General features: G+C 36.3%; 2 protein-coding genes across 2 annotated transcripts in view; one reads left to right on the forward strand and one right to left on the reverse strand.

Moving 5' to 3' along the window:
- Nucleotides 1-605: 605 nt before the first annotated feature.
- LOC122085228 (outer envelope pore protein 24A, chloroplastic-like) lies at nt 606-6,574 on the reverse strand. The gene is made up of 3 exons (XM_042653714.1): nt 6,177-6,574; nt 5,706-6,065; nt 606-920 (listed from the first exon to the last, which is right to left on the reverse strand). The coding sequence occupies exons 1-3, from the start codon at nt 6,375-6,377 to the stop codon at nt 840-842; spliced, it is 642 nt and encodes a 213-aa protein (XP_042509648.1). The 5' UTR covers nt 6,378-6,574; the 3' UTR covers nt 606-839.
- A 3,418-nt stretch (nt 6,575-9,992) lies between these two features.
- LOC122083076 overlaps nt 9,993-15,598 on the forward strand; it is a 6,319-nt gene continuing 713 nt past the window's right edge. The window contains exons 1-5 of the mRNA XM_042650753.1: nt 9,993-10,112; nt 11,782-13,509; nt 13,595-13,673; nt 14,030-14,418; nt 15,224-15,322. Of these exons, the coding sequence (XP_042506687.1) occupies nt 11,935-13,509; nt 13,595-13,673; nt 14,030-14,418; nt 15,224-15,322 (2,142 nt within the window). The 5' untranslated portion in view covers nt 9,993-10,112; nt 11,782-11,934. The remainder of the gene's footprint in view (nt 10,113-11,781; nt 13,510-13,594; nt 13,674-14,029; nt 14,419-15,223; nt 15,323-15,598) is intronic.

Below are 15,598 nucleotides of genomic sequence, written 5' to 3' on the forward strand. Positions count from 1 at the left end.
ATAGCCCTCAAGACAAATTGTCAGTAGACTCCATCATCAACTGGTCATGGTAAAGTTGAAATGCTGATATAAACATTTAAAAGAAAAGGAAAGAGAGCACCCAATGCGCATCGGACAGCTGGCAGCACCCAAGTCACACCCGGGACCAAAGTAACAGAAACAAGTTTTAATGACCCAATAATGACACTGATGTGTATCAATATCGCCGGAGACCTGTAATCATGGTTGGTTCTAAATATTGATATTGATACATTGGTACATACATATTAGTATTGTCAAGACTTGTACCAATATGATACCAATACAGATCTATTTTATCATCGAAAAACTGGTTCTTCACCCTTTCATAACCAGTCTGTCCATTGGAACCCTATCCGAGCGAATTGATAACCTCAGAGAAACTGCATCTCAAGTTTCATTCGCAATCCTATACAAAGACATAACCATAAGACCTTCAAAATCCAAACCTACAAAACAGGGGGTAAATTTTTTATGGATTTGTGATTTTAGATTAAATGCTCATGAAACTCACAGATCTTCACCCCACCCTCTTTTTCTTTCACCACTTCCATACCAAAGTATGACAAGGTCAAATATACATGATATTTCAACAATGCTACAAATGCATTCAAATTTCAACAGAGAATCAATCCTTCGTTTGTTATAAAAAAAACCTGTAAAGCTGCCATTGGCTTGGTTTTCAGCTCAATGGAAAATAATAGCAAGTGTTCAAAGAGCTATAAAGAAGAGCCCCAAATTATTGGGAATACAACCAATAGAAACAGTGTGTGTTGGATGACATGTAAGAAATTTCAATACTTAATCAACTAACAGAAATTTCACATTTCAAAATTCCATGTAGTCTCAGTGGTTAATTTTGGCCTTTTAACTTCCTCTTCCAAATTGACAGATGCCGATATCTGCGATAGAAAAAACACAGACCAAAAGTTAACCAGTTACATTTCTCCAAAAGAAATATATCACTGAGAAAAGAATATATCATTGAGAAAAGAAATTAAAATTGACACAAAAAAAAACCATTCACGACATTGATATAGAATTTGACCCCCAAAACTGATGATAATCCAGAAAGAAGCACACCATATTAGCACAAAAACATTAGCTGACTTAATTTGATCTCCGCTTGCAAATCATTCGTTTCAAATATGCACATTAGTAGTATGAAGGTCCTAATATCAGTTTAATAATAATAGGTAAGCACGGTGTCTCAAAGTTAGGTACCCATCTGGCACCATTTATCTGACTCTCTCAGGGTTATCACATCATACTGTGGATTTTCCACAAAAGAATTTGAAACTAGAGTTTTTTTTTTTTTTTGAAGTTTCATATAATTAGAACAGAAGCAGACTAAAAGAAATAAGAGTTTAATCTACAAGAGATGGGAAAATTTGAGGAATATACAGGAAACAAAAGAATTTGAAACTAGGGTTTTTTTTTTTTTTTTTTAAAGAAACTTACTTGGTGGTTGGTACAATTAAGCTAATAACTTCGGAAACAAGGCAGGTTTCTTATTAAGGGGTATGCCCTATACTTTGAAAATGAAGTTTCATATAATTAGAACAGAAGCAGACTAAAAGAAATAAGAGTTTAATCTACAAGAGATGGGAAGATTTGAGGAATATACAGGAAAGGAAAGCAACTGACGTGAATGAAATTCTTAATTTTAAACTGATATGCTTGCAAGTTTCTCCAGTACATAACATTATTTTTTTTTTCTTTTTTTGTTTTAATATAACAATATACTAACGAATATTTCAAAGTAAATGACACAGCAGCTCTTAATAAAATAACTTAGAAATCTTATGGCTCCCTTTCGTTGCAAGGGAAATTGAAGGGAAGGGAAGGGAAGTGAAATTTTCAAACTCACAAAAAAAACTTTCGTAATCTTCATCCCACATGGTTACGTCACTAACTCCAAATCATTCCATATTTGGTCATTAAATTTTCACTTTAGTTTGCATCTAATTCTCTTGGATTTGAAAAATAAAATAAGAATTACAACTAAAAGAATCATTACTAATTATGGTCAGAAATTTAAGTAGTTTATACTTTCTTCTTTAAGTTTGAAAATTTTCACTTCCCTTCCCTTCAGTTTCCCTTGCAACCAAATGGAGCCTATAGGAAACAAAAATGATGGAATACAGGTTCCCCCTGCAATGCTCTAATGTCATAGAACTACGAAATACACTAATCAAGTGAGGAATTGATCTATGAAGCAACTAGCCAAAAGGTAGCAGTGTTGATGCAGGCATTTGGCCATGGTATAGAAAAGCCACAAATTGGCAGCTCCATTTATCTGCCATACATTGCTAGGAACCCAAAACAGTTATTACATTTCAATTAAAATGCAAGAACTTCCTCTCACATCCACCACCCACCCACAAACGCAAAAACTCAGCTGAGAAATTCGCTGAAAAATTAATCACACTACTTAACTGATGCAGTGGCTCTAGAGTGGTTGGACCAATATGACCGGGCTTTGGAAACCCAAATGGAATCGAGCCAACTTGGGTTTTTGATCTAATAAAAGCTGGTAGTGGTTTAGTTTGCAGTTTTTATTTTATTTCTTTTATATTATCATGTTTTGCTTTCAATATGATATGTAGGAAATAGGAGATACAGTTTGAGTTGGTTTAGGTTTTATGTTCCAGTTAGGAGCACAATTGTCAACGTGTCACCTTGATCGACTTGGGCACCTTGGTCGCCTAAGCGGTCGCCTTGTTGGTGTCGACTTGTTTTTGGACCCTCTCCAACGCCTTGACCACTATGATTAAAAGTCTTTGTTTGTTTCTTCTCTTTATATACTTGTAACAAAGAACTCAGTTTTTAGAACGAAAAGTGAATTTGACATTTGAGTATGTTGTGGTAAGTGTGTGCGACTGGTCGGGGAGTTTTCCTTTCTCCCCTGCAACTCTTGACTTCCCATCTCAGGTATCTTCCTGTTCTCTCATTGGTCCTCCACACTAACTAGAGCTGTAAGGAAGTACTACAAGAAAAGAAAATTTTCAGCAACTAAAAGATGCATCTTTACAGATTTTTCTCCAGTAACAGTACAAAACAACCATGTTTTCCCTTTCATGAAAATTAAAAATACTAAGAACCTAAAAAACCATCTGTATTCTGTCAGGTTCCAAAAGGTATGCAATCAGAGTATTATAAAACGATTCATTGAAATTATTTTTTAAGATGACTAATTGTAAGCTCTTCTTTTACCATTATGATAGAAGGGAAAAAAAGGATTCAGGGTATTATGAAATGCTTAATTGAAATTATTTTTTGAGATGACTAACTGTAAGTTCTTTTATCATCATTATGATAATGGCTACTTAACAAAGCACTAAGCTAACTAAAAACCAAATCCATAAAACACAATGAGAAGATTACCCCTAAAAAAGGAAACATTACTAAACTTGGAGTAATCTAATCCTAAACCAGAAAATTCCAGCAAGAGACTAGTACAAATAGGATCACAGACAGAGAATATAGACCAGAAATAGAAGAAAAATTATAACCCTGGCCTGTAATATCAGAGCAACCTAGAAATCTGGTCGAGTATTAATTAGAAACAGTATACAAACTCCGCAAATTATCTTTGAAAACAGAGACGTGTTCTGATCTGCAAAGAGTGCAAAGACAATTCCTAATGGCAATAAGAAAACAGGACTTCCATTCATAATCAGACTTTGACACCAGAATTCCAGAGGGAAGTATAGTAGATATCGATGTACTAAATTTGAGATGATAAAAATCACTAATTGGAGAAAGCTCCTTAACTTGAGACTTGACTACACCCTGAATCCCTAACCTTACCCCCAAGCCCTGTATGGAAAATGAATGGTGAGTTAAATTGTTAAACTACACTGAAATGAATAGAGTTGCATAGTTGAAACCCTTCTAGCGGACTGGTAAAACCATAATACCTATATACCAACCACACAACCAAGACAACACCTAGAGCCAGCTATCAAGTCTAACAAGAATAAGAATGATTTAAAAAGTAGATTTTGCAGAGAACGGTTTCTTCATCTTTGGGGGAAAAAAGGAAAAGAAAAGGAAACAGTGGAGAAATAACTGTCACCAAAAAGGAAGGCTTAGAGAAAAAAAAAAAAAAAAAGGAACAGCAAAGAAGAGATTTGCAGAGAAATCTACATGATAAAGAAGTGGAATACCAAGTCACAAATTGGTAGCATTAAAGTACAAATTTTTGAAATATAGTTTTTTTAAACAGGCATGGAAGAACAGAAAATGTGTAACCAAAATCTCAACCGTCTCTGTAAATCAATATGTATGTTGAAAAGGTGTTTCTTTCGAGCTTCTGTGAGATGTTTTGAGGTACTGATGAACTGGAAAGAGCACAGCTATGAATCTGCACATAAATTTTACTTTCATAATTGCGCACATGTGCAGGTTTTATGGTGTAAGGAGAAGAGAGAGAGAGAGAGAGAGAGAGAGAGAGAGAGAGAGAGAGACCTGTCATTGTGGAGCAAAGGGAGTCCCAATCGATTAGATTGGGGCTGCCCTCCTTCATTTAAATATAATAGCTATTACAAGTCCTACCAAGAATAGGAAAGAACAAAATAGCTATTACAAGTCACTACTAGGAATACAAAAGAACAAAATCGAACAAAATACGAAACTACTACTAATTGCTAACTTCTAATTGTATTCAGTCCCAATAAGACTAGGAAAACCCACCGTCCTAATAGGACTAAGAAAACCCAAACCCATAGTCCTAATAGGACTAGGAAATCCCCAAGGGAGTAGTCTATGACTTGTGCTAGACTCCTCCTTTCTCCCGATAGACTTCTAAGTTCTAACATACGGAAAAACTCCATCTACTCTGCCCTACACCCTAAAGCACCATGAATTCGAAGCATAAAACCATGCATAAAAGGACCTCTAAAAAATATTATACAAGCTAAAAAACAGGTCTAATTGATGGACTAGTAAGTTGGATCTCTGGTCAACCCATAAATGCCAGTCATTTCACTTGTGATTTAAGTTTTAAGTGTCAAAATTTGTCAAAAACCACCAACTTTGGTTGGTTCTTAACCGAACAAGACTAAAATCATATGATTTTTACATACTTTGAAACAATTATAGACAAATAAGGGTAGCATATGGTCTTTCACACCAATCTTCATTTTCTTTTTCAAACCATCTAAGTTTTTCTAATGAATCATGAGTTTTTTTTTATTTTTTTTGCAAGTTTTTCTGGGTCTTTGAATTTTCTAGTTCTTTTGTAAAAAGGAAAGAAAAAATCTTGTCTTCAAATACTATGCTATCCGAAGAATATCTTCTATCCATGCGTAATAGAACACCTATTTTTTTCTGAAATGTTTTACATTAAAACAATGGGAGAACTGAATGAAACGTGTAAACACTGATGAGCTCCTTACCACTGACTGAATGTGGAGGATGCTATAATTTCTCAAGCTAACAATCGTATTTTTTTGTGTTGTCCGATCATAATATTTTGATTCATACGGTAGCTTGCAATTTCATGCACCTCTTCAAAGTCCTAAAAGATTTAATTTTCGTTGCATCGAAGTGGAAGTTATGCTCACATTTTCTTACAGTTCAAGTTTCAAAAAAAGTTTCAGGCATTTTCTTTCCTGGTACTAACAAAAATAACTAATTCAGGCTATGAAAGATGCTACAATTGATATGGTAGACTTCTGTACCTTGAATGAACCATTAACCTTGGAATCTCTGCCCCACTCCAGGCCCAAGACCTTGGTCGATGTCTGGTACGAAGCCTTCAACACATCGTCCCCATAAACCCTCTGCGAAACCACAAAGTCCCATGAATTCTTAGCGAAGTCGTAGCACGGCTCAAAGGTCCTGACCCCTCCATGCACGTAAGTATACTTCAATTTGCAGTTCCCAGAACCCAAAACATAATTCGCTGAGACTTTGTTAGCCGAATCGAAGACAAGAGTCCCATCCAAAATCGCCCGGTTGTCACGATGCCCATGAATGTAAGTTAGTCTCAGAGGTTTATCCATAACGTTGATCGAGTTCATGAACTGAAACCTAACATCCTGCGCACGGGAAACAAAATAAACAAAAAGAAAATCTAAACCGCTGATGTGATTGTGAAAAACCCTAGTTTTCTTCACTAATAAACCTCAAGTTGCAGGTCTAGCAATTACCTTTTCGGGGACATTGTAATCGACGATGAAAGAGCCAGGCTTCTCGAGGGAGAGACCGAGACCATTTAAACTGGGACCATTGACGACCGTGGCATCGGTCATGGAAGCACGAAGTTTGACATCGCCGGCGTTAATGGCGATGGTTGCAGAGGCACTGCTTTTATCGGTAGTGTATCTTCCCTTAAAAGTAGCCTTCATCATCTCTTCACGTCAGACGAGATGAGAGAGAAAGATGAAGAGGGTGCGTGCCTCACCGCCTTGTCCTTCTCCCTCTGGGCTCTCCCGCGCGCTCACGCGCCTCCTCCTCTCACACCCGATTGTGGTCTCTCTGGTCAGTGGAACGCGTGGTTTGAGTTGGAGAAGTCTCTCCTCTACCTAATCCCCAGTTCCCTAAGAGTGGGCAAACGGTCCAGTTCGTTCGGGTCCGGATCACCAACGAAGTAGCTTCTATAGCGAATCTAACGAAGCGTTTATTTTGGAGCAATGATTTCTGTTCGGAAGCGGAGGGTGCGCTAACACCTCTCATTCTTGATAGGATGTCAATTCTAGGTTTGCACCACTAAATCCGATCAACCCTGGCACTTGACCTGAATTAAGTCTGATCTAACCCGACCCATTTAATACTATTTGAAATTTTCATTTTATCACTAAAAAAAAAAAAATTGAAGAATAAAACAGAAGTCCAAGTGGATTTGCTCCAATTTCCAATAAAAACAAGAGACTAATAGATGAACAAACATCTTTGACAATATAAAATATTAAATTTAAAAATGAAATTCATGTAATTGTAAAGGTGAATAATGTTAGGTTTGCACGATATGCTTGAGGTAGAACTATGTTTTCAATGGAGTAAGCTTATCATCTTTAGTATTTCGACTATTGTATACAAGTTAAGAAGGTATGTTTGTAGCCCATTTAATGCCCCTTTAGGGATAAACAAGTTTGTTGCTCGGCTAAGGTTAGGTTAAGGCATGTTTATGGTAGTCTGATTATAACCCGAGACTGACCAATCTGATTATAAACCATACAATGTTCGTCCTAGTTAAGTATGTTTGGCTAAACGGATGTTTAAGGTACAACCCTATAATTTGGCCGAGTCTAGCTAGGCCAGATCTAGATCGACCCATCCCGACTGATTAACACCCCTAGTTCTATGTCTCCCTTCTCTTGGTTATCAGGTAAAGAGAGGAGAGACTGGCATAGTGGATGAATAATACCCCCTTGGATTATATGCTCTTACTTCCTACTCTTTTTTTTTTTTTTTAACTCAAATTATAATATTTCTTTTGGATGAATGATTATAATATTTGAAAAAAAAAATTAAAAGAGTAATTTGTCATATTATAATTATGGGCAAAAGAAACCCATAAGATAACGTGGCCCTACAACTAGACACATTGGAAGGCGAAATGATGCCCCCACTCCTCATGAAAGGTGAAAATTATTGGCGAAAACTAAATCACACAACTGAAAGGATTAGATTGGGATTTTGCGTTAAAAAACACTGTACGAAATTTAATAACTTGGGAGTGAAATGGTGTACCTTAGAATCTCAACCAAAGTTCCTCATCCGGATAATGGTTCTGTCATAATTGAGCAATCATATGGATTGATCTCAACACTTGAAACTACGATCCACGTTCAATCAGAGAAAGTAATACACCATTAAAGTATAGACACTCACAAAAGAGATAATAGAGGAGGATCCAACAAACTATATCTCTCTTCCTTGTCCTTTATGTAATAAAACTTTTTTTGGGGTTTCATATTTTGATTAAATCTTTGTCTTTTAAATAGAGAAAGTCAAATCTTAGTGGTAACAAACAACTTCCAAAATTGAATAACTACTTTGTTTCTAAAGTGGGAAGATGTAAAATCTAAAATAGATTGCTATCTTTCTTATTATGGGTGACAATGTAATCAAATTATATTTTATTAATAAAAATAAAATAACCACTTAACATTCCTAAGTATTGTTATGCAATATTAACTCGTTAATTTACATATAAAACCTTTCACTTTTTCAATATTCCATAATGAGCTATAGAGCATGTAACCTAATATTACATAACTTCAACTCATTGTACATGTATGTTCAGAGATTTTGTGGACATGATTGGATGTCGAAAAAATATTTAAAATAAAATATTATTTTTCATATTATAAAATACTTTGTAAACAATATACAAATATGACACTAGTATTAGATTTATACCCGATCAAGTGTAAACATTATCTCTCATCGATATTCCCCAATTAAGAGCAGTGGATCCCATGTTAAAGATATATTTCATTGACAATGTGGGATCATGTGTTCAACATACCAATATATAGTCCATTGGACCTTAACCATTGGTTTACTAAAACACGTGACACCATAACAAATAGGATCTCAAGTCAAAGGTCAAGTAACAAGTACAAATATTGTCCTCACACAACTGACAGTTTTACATGCGATATTATTACCAAGTTTTTTCCTATACACCAATAGTATGTGTACTTACATTTATGCATCGAAATCATATATTTGGTAATATACAATGTAACGACTATATGAACAGAATACCCAATCCTAATATTAGCCAAGAATAATTTTGAGATGAAAAACCATGAAACAACTTATAAGCCCAATAAATAAATACTATACATAAATGAAATTAAATAGTCTTACAATAAATCGGGTTTGATGGACATACAAATCCAACAAAAATCTAACCTCGATTGATGTCTCTACTAGTGCTCTTAGTAGCCCATGCTCTTATTTTGGGTGTGAGAACTTTGCCAATATGACATAAAAAATGTCAGATCAACAAGCCAATGGGAGGACACGTGGGAGCATATTCAACACATGTCAAGAGGGCAATAAGTCTTTTCACACCCTACGCAGTATGAGAGATTCTACCAAAAAAACTAATAAGATTCTTATTCCTAATCATATTAAAAGTCAACGTAAGAGTTGATATTAACCATGGTTAGTTTGATATGTCAGATTATTAGGTGGTATAACTATTAATAATGCAAAAAACCTAAAAAAGCAAAAGACCCAATTTCCTTTACCAACTGATCTAAGTCTAAATTTTTAACCATGGGAGTAGTTAGACTTCGTGAAAAAGGATGGAAGTTTCTAAGTATGGTTCACATCAATAATGGAGAAAAATCTCCGATTTATTTATTTATTATTATTATTTAGAGAATTCTCACTTTCTATGGGTGAAGGAAACTTATTCTTTTGCTTATAATTTCTTCCCTACGACGTCTGTCCTAGACTTTTGGCCATTTTAGATCAATAACCGAAAAGCCTTACCATCCTATTGAACAATATGATACCTCAAAACATGGGATGATGGGAATGAAGTGTTAGGATCCTCTCCAACACCCCAATCAGTTCAATGTGCATCGGACGATTGAGAGGATTTGAGGGTGCGTGCCCAGGGCCTCTCAATTGTTCGATGTGCATTGAGGCGTTGGGTGCATTGGAGAGGAGCTAGATCAAGGAATCAACATGTGTTGAGGTTAAAATTTTTTATTCCTCTCAATATGTGATTGGCTTGTGTATCACATAAGATAATGTAAAATATTTATTTGTAGCCAAGAGATGGCTACCTAGTCGTGTACCTAGCCTGCACTACAGTGGAGCCAACGAAAATACACACAAGAGCATCAACATAAAGGAGTTTCTGATTTTACAAGAACTGGATGGTAATTTAGTAAATTTTGATGTCATGGCGCAGGAGCCACGCGACCAGGTAGTGTTGGTTTCCTACCTTTTTAAATACTACACTGGATGGTCGATCAGTTTCCCGCCAAAGGAATTTTGGCGCCAGATCTATTCCGATACATATAAGTCATACATATTACATAACCTCGAGTTCACCGACTCGCTATTCTCTCTCTTTCTCCTGCCTCTCTGATCTTATACGGAGTGTTGAATCTCAGGTCAGTTAATCTATATTTTTGACTCATTTGGCAACAATCGGAAGATCTTGCTTAATATCTTAATCCGATCGTTTTAACGTCGGCGGAATTCGAATCACTCTGAATAAGTAATTATTTTCCCCTTGATTTCTCCTTCCATTGTTTCTGCTTTTGAATCTGTGTTTTCGGATTTCCCACATTTAAATGGTTTCAAGCAAATCTCGTTTTGTAGATCATTATAAATTCATGTATCTTTCTTCAAATCACTGGGATTCGTTCCATTCAACACCTAATTTATGATTCACAAGTTTCACTGGTTAGGGTTTTTTTTGTTTACCAATGCTCTAGTAGTTTTATTTTAAGCAAATAGTTAATGTGGGTTTTAATCTTCATTTTGTGGAGTTGAGGTTTCCGTAGGCGAATCATACAATCTCGTGTTTCTGACATAATAGCCATGTATTTAACTTTTTCCCGTCTCTAACATAATTTGGAGTGCAAGAAATTGATTTGAACAAGGATTCAAGGTCTTGTTTCTTGACAAAAGGTATTACTGTGTGGAAGTGTTTTGAGTAGAAGGTTTTTTGCACTGAATTATTATTATTATTTTTTGCCTATTGTCAGCTCTCTAATCTAAATTTAAAGATGAGATACGTTCAAGCATTTGAAGTTGGATATGAGGAAATTTTCATGCTTTAACTAGGTTATTCTCTGCTCATGGATGTAGTTAATTCAGATTTTTTTTTCTTCCGTATATACTTTTGCTTCTCCATTTGTTTAATCTGAAGAAAAAAGAACTGCAGTTAGTATTCTGTTTGCTAAGTTTTGTTTTGTTTGAGTTGATGAGTTATATATTTGTTACTCTAGGTTGATTTTGGTTTACTTGCTTGGTAAATTGATGTAAAAGTTATAGTGCTATTGCATCCATGGATGTTAATAAAAGAAAGAGAGGCTCTTTCATGATCTAAATTGGAGTTAGAATCTCTTTCTCCCTATTTCTCCTTGGCATATTGTTACACTTACATTAAGGTCATCTGTGCTTTTGTGACTTATATTTTTCTGCTTCAATGATCTTAGCATTAGGTATTCACCAAGAAAAAGATCTCAGCATTAGGTACACAGCGTGTTTTTCTGTTGTCCAATGAGTTGCTCTTTTTTTCTTTTCCGTTTTATTTATATTTCTTAAGTAGTTGTATGACTTTTTCATTGGGTTTCTAATCCTGGGAACTTAAATGTTCACCTACAGATATGCCTCACATTTTATTTGGGGAATGTTTTCTTTTGTTATTGTGAGGCCAGACCTCAGTGCAACAGTTAGGTTGTTCCATTGTGATCTAGTGGTTGCGGGTTCAAGTATGGAAGCAGCTTTTCTGCAACGCCCTTTGGCTTTTTTTTTTTTTTTTTTAGTGACCTGCCCTGGATAATTAAGCATTTTGCTGTGAAGCAGGTTAGAAGTTGACATTTTGTTTAACAGAAAGAACTATTGAGTGCCATTATTTTATTTTCTCGGTCAAATTTAGTATGATGAGACTGGTTTCTTACCAAGTAAAATCACTTTATGCTCTGTAGGGCGAAATATTTTATCCAATGTGATGCATTTCACTATTCTTTGCTCCACAAGATAGACAAAGAGAATATATTGTAAATTCAACCAATGGAATTAAGGAGCTTCAACCATTTGCATTTTATTCAGGTAATTAAGAGGGGTGTGGTGGAGAAAATCTCTAACAGAGATTGTCATGGAAGACCGGCATATAGGTTCAAAACAATAAAGGCTATATATGAATCAGAAAATGCGAAAAATCTAGGTTCCTGCACAACACTTGAGCAGCAAGGAGAGAGGTTGATGGGTTTGCCACTTGGTTGTGGTGGGGTCAAGGTTGACAGCCCAGTTCTCACAGGCAGCAGAAAAATCAAAAGTGAACCTGAATTTTGCGACATATATGAGGACGTTTGTGATAACAAAAGAAACGGTAATATGGATGACTTTAGCCTCAGTGAAATGACATTAAAGCAGCTTAAGGAGAGACGCAAAACAAAGAAGAGGAAACTTTCAAATTCTGTTGACGTGAAAAAAGAAGAACCATGCTCCCATCCTAATGATGATTATACCAAGTTGCAACCGAAGGAAGATGAATCTGATCTGGAAGAAACTCTCAGCAATTGGAAATTAAAACTGTTGAACAAACCAAAGGCTAAACGGAAGCGCATCAGGAAACAAGTGCATTCACCTTCTAAATCTGCAGTTTCAGTTTCAGTATCTGAGCAGACTCTAAGTGTCCCTCAAGATTCACCTCGAAGTACAGGGGATCTAAATGGACCCATTAAAACTAAGATTGAGATTTCAGAACTTTGTTTTTCAGATTGCCATGAGTTGGATGCTCTTACCTTTGGTGCTACCCCCGATACCCATTCTACAGTGGATGCTACTGCAAAAGTATCTGATGAAGTGGCAAGAATTTCTAACAGGAGTGAGTTGTCTATTGGAGAGTCAACTTCTCTCACTACAGAATCTCCAATTCGTGTTGTTACAGAAGTCTCAAATGAATATTTGGAACATGAGAATTCTCTCTCTCATCCTGCAAGTGCAGTAGTGGGGGAGGTAATGGAAGGTGGGTTTTCAGAGGTGATCGGTCAAGAAACTCTTTCTTCCCCTGTTTCTGAATTTGATGCAAATGTTAGACTCATTCGGTCAATTCCTAGCGCAGGCCCCATTGAGGCACCATGCGTCACCAACAAGCCAGGTTATGAGATTTGTAACTGTGAAAGCTATTCATTTGTGCAGGGGACATCATGTGAAATAGATAGCAGTTCTTGTATTCCTATGCCTTGTAGTTTAAATGGTGATAACATATATGATGGTGAATATATGTTAAATATGGAATCCAAAGGTGGCAGCAAGGAGGATGCCCCTCCTGATCCTGAAACCGATGCTATAAGAAAGTCTGACATCCTTTACTTGTCATTTCAAAGTCCCCATCCATGCTCTAATTCTCTTAGTGATTTTAGTTCTTTTTATTGTACTTCACCTACAATTGAGGAGAAGCAGAATCACTCATCTTTGTCAATAGAGGAACCTGTGTCTGCTTGCGTGGATATGGAAAGTGAGGGTGACATCAAGGAGGATGACCCTCCTGATCCCGAAATCAGTGTTACGAATGACCCTAACATCTCATCTCAGAGTTCTCATACATGCTTGAATCCTCCTAAGAATTTGAGGGATTTTAATTCTGCAACTGACATGAAACACTCATTTCCCACAAAAGAGGGACTAGAGTCTAATATTGCTGGGTTAAGAGACTGCTCTGTGGGTACTAATCCTTCTGATGATACTGAAAGCTGTATAGCCATTGAAGTGCTTAAGAATTTCCATGCTTTGAAGCTGCAAAGTCCTCCCAAAAGGCTTTTCAGCGCCAGAAAGGTGTGCATCATTCTTCTGCTTAATCCACAATTCTCTTATTTTTTTTTATGTTCTCTGGAGGTGGTTTATGATAGATGTTTTTCAGGTCATTTCTCCAACTTCTCAGAAAAAGCTGCGTCAAACTGTGGATGCTGATTACTTACATGATGACATTGGCCTTTCCAGTAAGTCATGAAAACTTTGGATTAACAGTTGTATTATTTGTAACCTAGTATAACAACCACCTAGGTGGTGCCGAGAGAGCACACTTGACTCTGCCCAGACCATTTGAATGGCTTCATTTCTCAGACATACCCTAGAACCATCTATTGAAGGGAGACAAATAGAATGGATGGAGAAAATAACAACATTGTCCTTTCTAATTACTGTATGACCATTGCCACTAAGTATTGATCCATTTGTTTATGGCTAGGCATGTGATCCAGCATGAGGAATAAACTTTTGCGGCATCCATGAATAATAATCATTTGTATGTCAAATTATCTTTATCAATGTTTCTGATTGAGTTTTTAATCAACAGAGTGTAGGGAGAGACTGCGTTTTGGGGAACAATCTAAGAATAGGGTTTCTTCCGCAAGACCTGACCCTGAGGGAGTTGAAGTCAAAGTAAATCTTCAGAGGATCATCTTGAAACCCAAGAATGAAAAGAGTAAACCTAACTTCTTGGTTCCTAAAGGAATTCTCAAGTCTCCAAATGTTTCCTGTGCAATACCGCGTGCTGCAACTGAAAACACCTATATGCACCGTCATGCAGAGAGTGCTATTGCATTCTCTCAGCGCCAGATGCGTGACATTGAGTGTCTTGCAATGAAGCTAGTGAAAGAGTTGAAGTCCATCAAGGACATAGTCGAAGATAAATTGCACTCTGAAGTTTATACAGCTACATCTTCTAAATATACTGTGGATGAGGTATGCCAACTTGAACAATATGCATATTTGCAGGATGGGTTGTAATTTGAGATTTCCTTTGTTAGCCTTAAGATCTTGACAGAAAATAAAAATCAAGCCAAGGGTCCAAACAACTAATGTTAAACCATGATAATCTAGTAGTTATGTGCTCCATTTGGAATGGTCATAATGTTATTTGATCTGGACTTGGTTATCTGTGGCTTGTTCTTGTGTTAATAATATGGGCAGAGCCAGGGTGGCAGTCCCAAAAATTTTGGTTTTAATATGTATTTTAGATGATAGGAGGTAGTCAAGAATCAAAATTGTGTCCCCCCACCCAACCCTGTCTCCCAATTCCCTACAAACACATACCCAACTCCTCCATTCTCCCCCCCTTCCAAACACTACGTGCTATCCTGTATCCCGTATCCCATATTATAATATAATATGATGATATTATAATGGTTTTTTATGGGGAAGAATTGTATTGTAAAGTACTATTGTATTTTGAGGTCTGTTTATGGTGTCTACAAGGGCCGTTGGATAGTCCTTGTGAAATCTTTAGATGATCCTACCATTCTCATATTACATAAGGTACCATCCCTCTTAACAAATTAGATCTATTTGGTATGTTTTGTTATAAGTTACACCATCATGTGAGGTAGTAGTTACAAAAATTTCCCCTTTTTTTATTGATTGCAAAGTAATATTTAATAAGCAAATTTAGCTGTCAAATTTATCTTTACTTGATGGTGTAAAGGGCATGTTCCTTCTGTGTTTATTTTTATTTTCATTTAAATTTTGCTTATACTTTTATCTATGACAGACGATAGTAGCTATTCAGAATGCTGGAGTAGTTGAAGAGACTACAAGAAAGTGGCTCTCAATGATGGCAAAAGACTGCAGCCGTTTCTGTAAAATTATGGTTTGTTCTTTTCTTCTCATCTTACTCATTGTTAAAGATGCCTAGCTTTGGTGATTCCTTAACCATATGGACAGATCTTCTCTACATGGACGACCCTTTTTTTCGGTTGCTTGGGGGATTTTATTGCCAACACAAACAGGCCTGTGGATATGCCTTGAGTAATGCAGTCTCTCCCCCTACCTTATATTGAGCTTTTGTTCTTGAATGACATTGTAGAATATGGAAGAACATTATGTCCTGAATTCTTTTTTTTCTCTTTGAGGGGGGGGGGGGGGG

The sequence above is a fragment of the Macadamia integrifolia genome, chromosome 7 (genome assembly GCF_013358625.1).
Source record: "Macadamia integrifolia cultivar HAES 741 chromosome 7, SCU_Mint_v3, whole genome shotgun sequence".
Lineage (NCBI taxonomy): Eukaryota > Viridiplantae > Streptophyta > Magnoliopsida > Proteales > Proteaceae > Macadamia > Macadamia integrifolia.

Bases quoted from the DNA above. Each gene is read 5' to 3' on its own strand.
- LOC122085228 (XM_042653714.1), bottom strand. From the start codon at position 6,377: ATGATGAAGGCTACTTTTAAGGGAAGATACACTACCGATAAAAGCAGT. The intron at 6,066-6,176 runs GTAATTGCTAGA...TCCCGTGCGCAG, and splicing joins ATTACAATGTCCCCGAAAAG to GATGTTAGGTTTCAGTTCAT. The intron at 921-5,705 runs GTACAGAAGTCT...TTTCTATCGCAG, and splicing joins AGGTTAATGGTTCATTCAAG to ATATCGGCATCTGTCAATTT.